Source organism: Rhipicephalus microplus, chromosome 10, assembly GCF_043290135.1.
Source record: "Rhipicephalus microplus isolate Deutch F79 chromosome 10, USDA_Rmic, whole genome shotgun sequence".
NCBI classification, from domain to species: domain Eukaryota; kingdom Metazoa; phylum Arthropoda; class Arachnida; order Ixodida; family Ixodidae; genus Rhipicephalus; species Rhipicephalus microplus.
This window is the reverse complement of record NC_134709.1, coordinates 90,320,381-90,333,618: the sequence shown is the minus strand read 5'-3', so window position 1 is coordinate 90,333,618 and position 13,238 is coordinate 90,320,381. Positions and strand designations below refer to the sequence as shown.

Below are 13,238 nucleotides of genomic sequence, written 5' to 3'. Positions count from 1 at the left end.
GGCGGGAGTGAAAAAAATGACACGTGAGAGTTTATACAAAATACCTTGACATTTTTACACTAAGTGCTTTGCTTTTGTGCTTGCCAAAACTTCGTTATAAAGAAACAGCAGCACAACACTACATCTGCAAATGTAGTGAGGGAAATACCAACAGTTCAGTGACCACAAGAAACAGCAACACCTAAAGTTTGTTACATTGCGAACATTGTTACATCAAGGACGGACTGTATGTGAAATCAAAGAAGTCTGTGATGCCTTTTCTAAGTTTTAAACTCTCACTGTTGTCACACACATGCTCTGCCATTCCTGGGGGTTTACTGTATATCTCAGTGAGCTCCTTCGAAGCACACACTATGTGCTGCCAATAGCTAAAGATTCAGGTTTCACACATGGAGTTAACGAGCGAATGATGCAGCTCTATTCGTACTCTCTTGATCCGAGAGGTTTCATGAAGGCTCAGTGATATATATTCAATTTATTGTGACTTGGCAGCGTGTTCAAGATGTCAGAAAAAGGAATACATAGCACACAATGCATTGCGATCAGGTCCCTGTCAAAATGTGTACAGTTACATTTTCTTTCAAGAAGAACTTCCCTTTACCTGAAATTTTTTCGCTAAAGCATATTTGTATCATTGTGTTCATCTGTTCATATAAGGTTATTGTTCTACTTCATTAGAAACAACATTTTGGTAAATTGAGGTTCGACAGTACTAATTACCCCACAATTCAGATTAACCATAAGTTTCGATGATACCATCCATGGCAATGTAATTGCAGTTGAACACGCAGGATGACTGAAACGTGAACAAATGGGCGCACATTCAGAGTTACTTGTGGGTACTGCATATTTTATCTATTTCCTGTTGTCTGTGCTTTCTTGCACCACCTTGGCATAGTTATGATTATCATAAAAGAGTCAAGCCAACTTTAAAAGAAATCAAACTGCAGTTTCTTTTTTTCTCGCATTAGTAATTTACCCTTCCGCAAAGCCAAATGACCACTTTACCCCCCATAAGATGCTTGTTAAGTAGGAAAATGAGCAGAGATATCATGTGAGGTGGTGCCTATGCTTTGGACATTCCCAACTCACTGTGATGTTGTTAATTATGACAGTATTTGCTAGAGCTGACGTAATTTGTTAATAAAGATGAACTACATTTTGTCCTATGTGAGAAAGAGAGCTTGTACTATAGCGAGTTACACAAAATTTTAGTGAGCAAACATGGCTAAAATGTGAAAAAAAAAACATAACAAAATCAATGACCTCCTGAAGATGCAGAGGTGCTGACGCTCAAAGTACTAAAATGAAGCTGATCTTTGCTTTATTTTCTTATATCGAACCTATGATGCAAAAGTAAACAGTAGAAACAATAGAAGTAAACAATAAAAATAACTTAGAAATGTAAAATGACTTGGTGAACCACCGAAGCATCCCTTTGAAATACCTTTGTTTCATGCAACACTTTTTATAAGCATATGCTTACATGTTGTAATTGGCCAGAAACACATAAGATTTACTTCATTATACACGACAACTCCATTACATGCTTGTATTCCTTGTACAAATTCCCATTTCCCTGTAACATTCACTGACCTTGCCCAGAGACGCAGGCTGCTTTCATGCTCTCGGTGGGCATGGTATAAGAGCGCAGCGGCGTGTGGCCGTCCGTGACGCTTGAGGAACTGCGCGCAGTCGGCCAAATCACAGCAAATGCCACCGTTGCTCTGCAGGAACCTCAGCAGCTTGTCATCGTCCCCGGATAGAGCATAGACTTTCAACAGGGCACTGTTCACCTCCTGCGACAACAAACATGACTGTTGCATCCGACTGTGCTGCAAACAATGAGCTGGCTGTGCTATAGTAAGGCTCGAGTGTCAAACAGCCAGTACGTTGCTAATGTTCAATTCCATCACTTCAAATACCCCAAAACATGACACCGGAGAAAAAAAAGTCGCCATACAATAGTAATTTTACATTCAAAAATCCCGAGATCTTTCTATTATTAAGGCAAAAGCCATAGATCTCTCATTAAATGCGAGTGTTAATCATTGTCCACATTGATGTCAACACGAGTGACAAAAAAACACCATCATCATGTCATCATGTGATAACACCACCATATGACGTCTTCATGACACTGAAGATCACCAATATTTCCGACGTCACTACAAGACATTGTCGCCTGATGAAAGATGGACCAACCACAGATGCAGTGAAAAGCAACGTTAGGTGCAGAAAACTTTTGTAGCTGGCAAAAAAACGTCAATGAAGAAAAAGAAAAAGAAAAAAATGGCTTACACTAATATGTTATGCTTAAGGCCAAAAGTAATGAAACTTTAATGCACTGTGGTAATAGTTTAGGTTAAGCTAAGCTACTGCAACTATTTTGCCTCCACAAATTTTTATCGGATACCCAGGTGTTGCCCAGAGTTGCCCACAACGATGCAATCATGTTCACCGAACCAAAGCCCTCGCTCTCCTGTTGAACGTGCCATATCAGCGTTACATCGTTCTGCATAAGGATGTTATTATACCTACTTTAAACTTGAATGCTTACATCAGAGCCCAAATTACCTTCAGCAGCTATATTCATAGTGATGTGATGAGGTTGTATAGAATTGTTGCACACACCAGTCGACTCTCGTTTACTCAAACTCGAAGGGACCTTTGAATTTTGTTTGAATTATCAAAAACTTTGACTTATCAGAAGTTCTCAGATAGACGACTCTGGGTGAGGTGGCACCACACATTATGATTAGGCATTGATTTTATCACATTTAAAAGTTTCTTGAGCTAACTGCACCCAATGAACACAGAGCAAAGGTGTAAGGTCCACAAGTTTATTGGTCATTTACGGCTGATCAGACCTTTTAAAAAAATCGCGAATTGCCAACTGCTTCTCTATACCAGTTCTCTATACCAAAGCTCTCTATACCAAAGCTCTCTTCACTAAAGCTCTCTACACCAGTTGAGAAGCATCACTGTTTAACGTGCGTATGCTTAATTTACACCATTTGTTTACTAACAAAATCTTTTTCCTCAAAGGCCTAAGGTGCTTATTTTTCATATTTAGACTGTTAGGATTATATAAGGACACAAATTTTGAATAGTAGCGGGAAAGCAACAGATATTTTTCTGTATGAATTAGGAAAAAGTATGAATTAACCAAATGATGAGTTTGAATTAAGAGGCTTTCAAGCGCATTGAAAGTATAAAGGGCCAACCAAAAAATTTAATTTTGTTTGAATTAACCAAAAACACGAATTATCATGAGTCTACCGTATTATGTTGAACGTTTTGATGCCACGTTTATATTCATAAGCACGGTACAAACAATGCTCACCTAAGCAATGAGCAAAGACAGAAGGCACAGCTGAGCAAAAGAGAGGCACAGCCAATGTGCCTGCCGTACCATTCTGGAGTCGGAAAAAAGCTGCCTGGTAGTCTCTAAGTAGGAAGCCAGGAAATGGTGGCACTTGGCCACTTTGTCCTTATCACCGTCACACATCTGCACCACGTCATCGATGTCGTGCAGCTTGGGGGACGCCCTCTCGAAGTTCGACGAAGCAGGCAGCAGCTCTGGGTAGAGGCTGATCAGCTGCAACCAAGGCATAAAGAGGAACATAGTAAGTGGGCGTTCTTTGCACTGAAAAACAAGAGGTGCCATAGCAGAAGCGAAATAGGTAACCGAAGTAAGTTGGCTTCTAAGCAAACCCTGCTTCAAGCAACAGGAGAACACTTACTTGAACAACAGGGCTCTTGATGATGACATGTAGGTACAATTGTTATTCTTCCGTAATGTAAGTTGCTGCCACGTGTTCTTATTCATTTGTATTTCTAACGAAAACGTGTCGTATCGTTGCCGACACTCCCGTTACTACATGTTTCTTCTTTTTAATTTTTTTGCTGTTTATCCACTTTATTGATTTTCTTTCATAGTTTAGCAATGATTCCATGTAAACTGCCCAGAGTTTTCGACCAGGCTAGTCGGTAATGATTCATCATTTTAGGTAGTGGAACACTTTACGAAGGACAAATACAGAATGGATAAACTACAAGCACTTACTACATCAGCTATAAATGTTTGTTCCAAGACGAGCATACATATATGTATGCTTTTTTCGTGAAGTGTTGCGTAAAATGTCTCCACTTTTTATCCCAGAATCCCACACCTAATTATAAAAGACCTATTTTTACTATTAAGTGGCACCAGCCACACTTTAAGACGGCCCCAAGTTCCGGTACCGGTCCAGTCTCTTTGCCAGGGGCTGACTGTATTAGTCCAGGAAATGACACCGCTTCCTAAACTGGCACCGGTAACACCCGGTGAAGAGGTTAAGACTGTTGTGCAATGTTAGGATTATCTCAAACTGTGGCTAGTGTTTCAGCATTAGGGATTCTTTAACTTAAGAGATCTTGGTGAAAAAAAAATGTTAACCTGTGGCACGATGTCATTGCCAGCTAATTGTAAACAAAATGTTGGCTATAACAAAGTGAATGAAGATTAGTCTTGAAATATGTTAAGTGTTAAGAACAAACCTTTATAAAAATTTTCAGATATAACGAACTTATTTTTGCGTAAAATGCAACTTTGTTATAATAAGCTTTGAGTGTAACACTGCCTCACCTGTAAAGGTGCACACTTACACCTCGATATAAGAAACCCGGATATAACGAAATGTGAGTTATAACGAAGTCAATGAAGATTAGTCTTGCATTGTATAAAGATTTTGGAATATACTTTTGCGTTAGATGCAACCAGGTTATAATGAGGTTTGAGTGTATTAGCATGAGGAAATATTCTGGCCACCTGCTAAAACTGAAGCGCACCATTTGAACTTCACGTCCCACCGCTGTCATGTAGTGTGGTCCCTCTGAGCTCCCCATGAGAAACTGGGGAGCGTACGTTCGTGAGCTACGTACCCCTGGGGAAGAAGCCTCCTCTTCCCGTCCCTGGGGAGTTCCCCAACCCTGGGTAGTAAGCAGCTCCTATCCTTGGACCGCGCAACGTCTCTGCGGCAGTGCATGACCTCGTTGCTTGAGGGCACTCACCACAGAATGACATCATGAACAGCTTATAAAACCCCATAAGAGTATATACAAGATGAAGTGAGTAGCGGGACTAATGTCCCCCATTGAAGCTGGGGTGCAATCATCACAAAATGCTGTGTACAGCCCACAAATCACTTCTTAGCTGCAATGAATGCTGGCGGCTCACTTCTCTGACGTCCAGGCCTCCTTCCTGGAAAAGTTCTTCAGCTTCAGCAAACTGCAAGTTGGAGAACTCGATGAAACCCGCCTGCTGCTGTATCCTCTGCAACACCTGGAATGCAAACAAGACAAAAGACATTGACTAAACGATTATTTCAACAATATGAAAACAAACTTTAGGGCATGTTGTCAGATCCTTTTAGTTCCAAGAACAAAGTCATCTGTCTATTGGTTAGATTAAAAAAGTTCGCCGAACACCAGGATGAATTATTCTTCAATTGCAGAATTTTTGTCTAGAGCAACTTTTAGTCTTTACTCTGCTAGAGATTGCAAAGTGCAGCTAATCGATAGGAAACAAGAAAGATGCACACACAATAAAGTACAAACTTTTAACAATGAACTGTATTTCCTTTTCCATGGAATGAATAAAGAAGTACTTTATACATACATTTTTCTCATGCCCTGTCGACAATGGTCGACTATAGATTAGAAGTCAGGGGCGTTTCCCTCTTCAAAGGTGAATGCATACAAGTCTTCACCAATGGGTGTGCACTCCAGACTGATGTCATGAGTAGGGCAGCTGGTGACCTCCCCTTTTGGAAAAACCCCCTTTCAGAGTGCACGACGTGGGACTATTTCGTTACTTCTGAAGGTGATCAGCTGTCACGCTTCGGTTGTCTTCGGTTGTCCCCGACTTCCAAAATTGTATCTGACTTTAGTTGCACTATACAATTTACAGCCATGCTTTACCAACATGCCCAGCCTTCATCCTTAGCCTTCTCTTATACCTTCGTGCAGCTGCCCGCTGGACACCTTTTCTCACTCATTCGGTTGGAAGCACCTTGGTTTCGTGGATCGCATTTGCGAACAACATAGGCCTCAAGGCACCGCACCACACAAACATGCGCCCGGCATCCTTTCATTGTAAGTCATAGATATTTCATACTTCAGCGTGTCTAATCACGAAAAATAATCCATGCATTTCCGCAAGATGTCGTTATTGTATCCAAAGAGCAATACATAAACAGTCCCTTGTTAAATTTACTCCCCCTGGAATTTCCTTTCCTTTAGTATTTCCGAAAGCTTTCGAACCACGCAAGGCATGAAAGATGGAGACTTGGCTCAACATGGTGGTACAATGCAGACCACTTATAATCTAACTGCTTTTTGCACGGGACTGGTTATAACGTGGGTTTTTTTTACCACCGATATGTCGCCCATAGAACTCAATGTATAGGCCGACCCGTAGGCGCGCGAAGGAGAATACCGGTTATAGCGCGGAGTTTTTAGGCGCGCGACCATAAAATCGGCGAACGGAGCACAGTCGGCACGGTTTCCTGGCGGTGTTCCCGGCGCGCCGGAACGTTGGGAGTGTGAGTGGAAAGGCGCACGTGGAAACCGCCGCGAAAAGTCAAACATTGCGGAGGAGAAGAGAGGGTACAGTAGGGAGGGAGTCGGGGAGACCTTGGAAGGAGGGAGCGTGTTTTCGCCACCGTGGCGACCGTGGCAGCGTCCAATCCGGGTGCGCGCTGCGCGGAGTGGGGGAGAGAAGCAGTAGCATGCTTTTTTTTTTTCTCAACCTCCTTCTTTTGCCTGTTTGGATTTGCTGTGTGCACTTCGCCGTGTCGTTGCCGACTGAGAGCCCAGAGCACGTGTGTTGCGTAGCTCCTGTCGCCATGGCGTCAGTGGCGTCTTCAAGCGGTGTGAAAAAACGCCGTGCCTTATCGCTGGAGATTAAGGAATGCGTCATAAGGGACATTGAGAGTGGCCTGAAGAAGGCGTCGGTGGCGGCGAAATACGGCGTTTCCGACACGACTGTGTCGACCATCTACAAAAACAAGGACAAACTGCAGCAGCAACTGCAGCAAGATTCGTCTTCCCTGTCATGGAAGAGAATACGTACGTCAAAATACGAAGACGTGGACGCAGCGCTGTTCAGGCGGTTCCGCGAAGTTACGGCTCAGAGCATCCCAGTAAGTGGCCCCATGCTCCAACAAAAGGCCAAGTGTCCCGGAGCTCTTTTAGGCCACGACGACTTCAATCCACTCAACGGGTGTATTCAGCGTTTCAAAGATCGCTATGGCATCAGCTGCAAAGTGGTGCGCGGAGAAAGCGGTGCTGTCGACGACGAGTCTATCAAAGTCTGGCTTCGCTTGAACTTGGAGAGTATGCTGTCGACCTATACTGACAGAGACATTTATAATGCCAACGAAGCTGGTTTATTTTATAACCTTTTGCCCAACCGCACGCTTGCGCTGAAAGGCGAAGCCTGCTCCGGCCGCAAGGTCTCAAAGGAGCGGATAACTGTATTGTTTTGCGCCAATTTGGACGGGAGCGACAAGAGCTGCCTCTTTGTCATAGGTAAATCGGCAAGGCCACGTTGCTTTAAAAAGCGAGAGTGCCTGCCAGTGACCTACAAAGCCGATAAAAAGGCGTGGATGACGCAGGATTTGTTCACCAGCTGGCTTTGCAAGTTTGATGAGGATATGGTGGCAGAGAAGCGGCGGGCCGTGCTTATCCTCGACAACTGCACGGCCCACAACGTCAAGCCGAAGTTGACCGCAGTCAACCTAAAGTTTTTGCCTGCCAACACTACAGCAAAAAGTCAACCTTTCAACCAGGGTGCCATCGCAACCGTAAATGCGCTGTACAAAAAGCGCATTTGCGAGAGAGTTTTGCTGAGCATGCAGCAGCAGCAGCCTATTAAAGTGAACTTAAGAGGCGCAATTGACATGGTGGTCGCTTCATGGTGGCAGGTAAAGGCCGATACCATAAGCAAGTGTTCCAAGAGGGCAGGCTTCGTGCGCAATGCAGAGGCTCTGGAAGACGATGAGCAGAGCGACACGTCGCTCGCCGATGAGACCCTCAACAATGACGACGTGTGGTTCTGCCTCGTTGACAGCAAATTTGTAACCGCCACCGACACTTTGCAAGAATTTGTCGATGCTGGGGAGTCGGAGCTTTCTGTCTGCAAGGAAGCGAGCACAGATGACGCGATCGTCGCAGCGGTGCGCGGTAGTGCGGAGGTTGCAACGGACGACGAGTCGGACGGCGAAGATGATGTCGACCTGACGCCAGAACCAGATTTCCCGTGCAAAGACGCATTGGGAATACCTCGCTAAAGTGAAAACGTAGTGCGCGAAAAACAGTTTGAGCGAGAAATCGCTTCAGTGCCTAAGCTTTGTGGAGGACGAAATTGTTCGCAGCGCTGTTCGCAAGCATCGCCAGACGAAAATAACGGCGTTCTTCCGCTGATGCCGGACTTGAGAACTTTGTTTCCGTGCGGTGTTGTGATTGTGTTGAATGTGTCTGCGAGTGAAAAGTGTAGAAAATTGCTTTTGAAAGGTGGGTTGCCCTTTTGACATAGGCAAAGGCCGAAAAAAGCATGCTTTGGTTATAACGCGGTACCGCTTATAGCGCGGATTTTTACAACTCCCGTGACTTACGTTATAAGCGGTCTACACTGTAAGTCAATTTCATTGGCATAGTTAAGGGTGGGTTTCAAACACCCCAATTTCGCTTGTGTATTTACACATGCACTGATACAAACACATGCAAGAACATAAACAAAGAGGGTTTACACAGCACCCCCTACCCCTCCAAGCAAAAAAGAAAATTTCTTCCGGGGACACCCTCATTTATATTAAAATTAGGAACAGTGCAGGCAGCAAGGACTAGCCAAGAAGAACAGGAACAGCCCTGTTTTGAAGCAACCAAGTCAGCGCTGTGTGAGTACTTCATTGCTAGTGCTTGTTTATACAGTAAAAGCTCGTTAATTCGACACCCGTTAATTCAGAAATTCAGATTATTCGGACGGCTCTATTGGTCCCGGCCAAAGTGCATGTTAATCTATGGGACCAAACCTTCGTTATTTCGTCGTAATTCGGCTCCGCACCGCTTAATTCAGACAAATTCTGACGGCTGCTGCTACACAAAAGTGTGATAAAGCAGCGCTGGCCCCACTGGAGTGAAACCGAAACCTGAGTGGCATCGCCATCATCATCAACAAGTGGGGGCAGCGTCACCGATCGTCGGCGTCTTCTTTCTTCTCCACTCAGCGCCTCCAACGCCATTTTTCCTTGTGTTGTCGTGTCAGAACCATCTCTTCTTGCGGAGTTCTCTTTTTCTTCCATGGTGACCGTATTTGCATACCACCACCATCGTGCGCTACAGTGATGGCAACGCCGAAAAAGCGGCAGAACTACGACGCGAGAACTTGGCAACTAAAGTGAAAATTTTGGAAGCACTGAAGAACGGCGAATCGCGACAGCAGGTTATGACCAAGTACAACGTGAAGCGGAGCACGTTGGGAACGTACGTGAAAAATGAAGAACAGATTCGACAAGCCTTCGAAAGCAAGAGTTTCATGCCTCTAGAAAGCGGTTGCGAAGCGCAGCTCATCCCCAGCTCGAAGAAGCTTTGCTCCGGTGGATTACTGACTGTCGCAACGCACATCTGCTTTTGAGCGGACCTCTCATCATGGCGCAAGGTGAGAAGTACGCTGCAATGATGAACATTGAATCGTTCAAAGCGTCAGAAGGGTGGTTTGCGAGGTTTCGAGAGAGACACGAACTTGTCTTCAGGAGTGTGTGCGGCGAAAAGGCCAGTGTTGACGAAAGCGTGACCACCGAGCGGAGAAATCTGAAGCTGCTGGAGCACATCGCCGCATATGAACCACGTGATGTGTTCAATGCAGATGAAACTGCTCTATTTTTCAGAGCTCTGCCCGACAAGACGGTGACTTTCAAAAGGGACGCGTGCATTGGTGGCAAGAAGTGCAAGCAAAGGATTACTGTGCTTCTTGCCGCCAATATGACTGGCACGGAGCGCTTGCCACTACTTGTCTTCAGGAAGGCGCTTAAGCCACGTTGTTTTAAGAACGTCAAAAGCCTTCCTGTCGAATACAGAGCAAACAGGAAGGCAAGGATGACATCGGACATTTTTCGCGGCTGGCTGCAGCAGTTGGACCGGCACTTCACGTCAAAGGACCGCAAGATAATTATGGTTGTTGACAACTGCGGTGCCCATAACTGTACAGTCGAACTGAAGAGCATCAAAGTAGTTTTTTTGTTGCCCAACACTACGTCTGCTCTTCAGCCGATGGACCAGGGTATCATTCACTACGTGAAGTCGAGGTACCGCAAGCACCTGCTAGAGCGAATGATCCTATGCTCAGAAGCTAGAAAGTTGTATCAAGTGGACTTACTCGGCGCAGTGCACATCATCGCCCACGTGTGGAAAAACACTCCGCCGCAAGTCATCGCCAACTGTTTTCGGCACAGCGGTTTTGTGAGGCCCGAGCATGCAGCAGTAGCTGACGATGGCATCGAGGAGGTGTCAGCTGAGTCCACCGACGATGAGTGCCCGACCTTCGATGCTGTCCTTCCCAAAGATGTGACCTTTCAGGACTACATCGCGATTGATCATGGTGTCGCCACGAGTGGTCTCCTGACCAATCAAGAGATTATTAATGATGTCACGGGCGCCCATGAAGGCCACGATTCCGACGAAGAATCATGCGAGGAGATACAGCCGCGACCTCATCGCACCTCACGGGAATGCTCGGAGGCGCTGTTAATATTAGAGGACGCTTGCCTGAACACTCCCGACAGCTTGCGTGGTGTTGGCCATTTGGAACAGTTAAGAAAAATTGTGATGTCAGCCGGAATCTGCGCGAAAATGCAGACGACAATTACAAAATACTTCAACAAATAAAGGTATGCTTCTGCAGCTTGACTTTAAATGTTGTTTTCCCTGTTCATTCGTTAATTCGGCATTCGGTTAATTCGGTCAGTTCTTTCGGTCCCGTGAAATCCGAATTAACGAGCTTTTACTGTAGCACTGCTGTTGCATTTTATATCATGCAAAGTCCATTCATTTAGAAGCACACCGTTTGCTAAGAGGCTGTACCCATATTTTTTCAAAGATTGCCTACATTTCACAGTAATTACTAACCCTTGCAGTCTTAAATGACTGTCGAGGTTTTAAGTCTCGAAACAACAATATGACCATGAGGGACGACACAGGTGGGGGCTCTAGAAATTCCGAAAAGGTTGGGTATTTTAACCTGCACTTAAGTTTAAGCCCCCGAACCTCTAACATTTTGCTTCCATTGAGATATGGGTGCCATGAAAGAGATTCGACCAGTGGCGGATCCAGCACTTGTAGTTCACCAGCACCTCCCCCCTCCAGCACCTCCCCCCTCCCTTCAGCACTTGTAGTTCACCTTCTATCACCAATTAGGCCAAACGAGTGAAACCACTGCAAACAGCCATCAACAGCAATCATGCTCTGAAGTGGTTTTGCTGCTAGTAGAAGCAAAAAGTCATGACCACACCCCGCTCTCCGGTGTTATTTAGGGCGACCGTCCCGCATAAAATGAGTGGCTAGATCCGCCCCTGGATTCGACCCAGTGACCTTCGACACATGGAATGTTGAGAGGGCAGCTATTTTATTGTGCCTACAGTACCTCTTTGTTTTGTTCGTGCGACAGTCCCGTCTTGTTGGAGTGCCTTGCCAGCTCCAGAGCTTCTGCCACTTTCTCGTCTGCCAAGAGTGCTTGCACCTATGTGATCACCAAACCAAGCAGAAACGACCACATTGACATGAACTTGTTTTACGCTTGGTCACAGAAAAAATTTAAGCATCACGTGGTGAAGTTTTTTTCAAAGATGACATATATGTGGTGTTTCTTTCCCAAAAGAGCCGATTAAAAAAACTGAAATTGGGCTCAATTACATATAAACGTAAGGCATGACTAAGCATCTTTTACTTTTTAAAACATTTGTAATCAAACTGGGGCATGCCTCAGTGTAGCATGAACTCAATAATGCAGTTTCGAATAAAAACTGAGCCAAATCCAGCACCTGTTTGAATCAAATCAAGCCAGATGCTTTAGGCAAGCACTGCATCCACAATTCTGACTAAAAATCCTCCATGGCTGCATTGAATATGTATCATTTGTGTCCTGGTTGTTTTGCTCCTGTATTTTCCTTCCACAATTACTTCTTTTTGGGGCAGGAAGGTACACACCAAAGGACATAATGTTGTAGGGCAAAACTCAAATATGGAGAGTAAAACGCCGTCTTTCCAATTTCTTTTTGCCCCTTGGTGTTTCTTTTCTACGTTTGCCATGGCACAATGACCTTTCAATTCAAGATCGTATACACTCAAACCTCTCTACAATGAAGTCACACCTTACACGATATTAGGTTTGTTATATCTGAAAAATTTTTATACCTGTATATTTTCGACACTATACATGACACAAGGCTGTTGTTCATTAGCTTCATTATAACTAATATTTCATTATATACAAGTGCGTCATATCGAGGCTTGAGTGTTTTTCAAATGGAAATCAACTAAAATAAAATGTTGGGCACCGATCTATTCTTTCGTAAAGTGATATGAAACAGTGCGACGCAAAGCTAGCTAAGAAGCTAAGAAGAACTGGAACATTTCTTGAAGGCCTTTTACAGAAGCTAAAAGCTAAAGAAAAGAAAACACTACTGATAGTCTCTAACAGTGTGTCTGTGGCTTGGAAGGACCTATCGTTCTAGCAAGTCTAGTGAGCATCAGCATTACGACTGTGCAATAAAAAATGGCACCATCAAACGCACAAGGATGATGTCCACTCTGTCTCAAACTGTTGCTATATCATTCATTTGCTCCTATTCAGACTGCTTTTGCAGAGCCAATTCCAACACAAATAAAATGTTCTAATCTATCAGAGCAGCGCATAAACCAAATTTCACTCCTGTATACAGTTGACTCCCGATAATTTGAAGTTGCTTAATTGAAATTTTCGGTTAATTAGAAGTCACCAAGTGGTCCCATCAATTTTGCAAGCATGCCTATAGGAAAAATGCTTGATAATTTGAAGTTAAAAACCCATAATGTTGGTTAATTAGAAGTTATTTTTCAGTCGAGAGCCTCAAGCCGATTCAATTCAAATGGAGGATTTTTTTGGTGCCAAGACTGCCGAAGACAGCTGTCGGACTGCACTGTTGTCGCCATCGACCAAT

The 13,238-nt window shown here is 44.3% G+C and overlaps 1 protein-coding gene across 1 annotated transcript in view; it reads right to left on the bottom strand.

Moving 5' to 3' along the window:
* Positions 1-13,238, bottom strand: part of LOC119181937 (transforming growth factor-beta receptor-associated protein 1 homolog) — a 63,657-nt gene that overhangs the window by 24,860 nt on the left and 25,559 nt on the right. Inside the window, exons 10-13 of the mRNA XM_037433183.2 lie at positions 11,684-11,779; positions 5,222-5,326; positions 3,416-3,601; positions 1,597-1,799 (exon numbers count right to left, since the gene is read on the bottom strand). Of these exons, the coding sequence (XP_037289080.2) occupies positions 1,597-1,799; positions 3,416-3,601; positions 5,222-5,326; positions 11,684-11,779 (590 nt within the window). The remainder of the gene's footprint in view (positions 1-1,596; positions 1,800-3,415; positions 3,602-5,221; positions 5,327-11,683; positions 11,780-13,238) is intronic.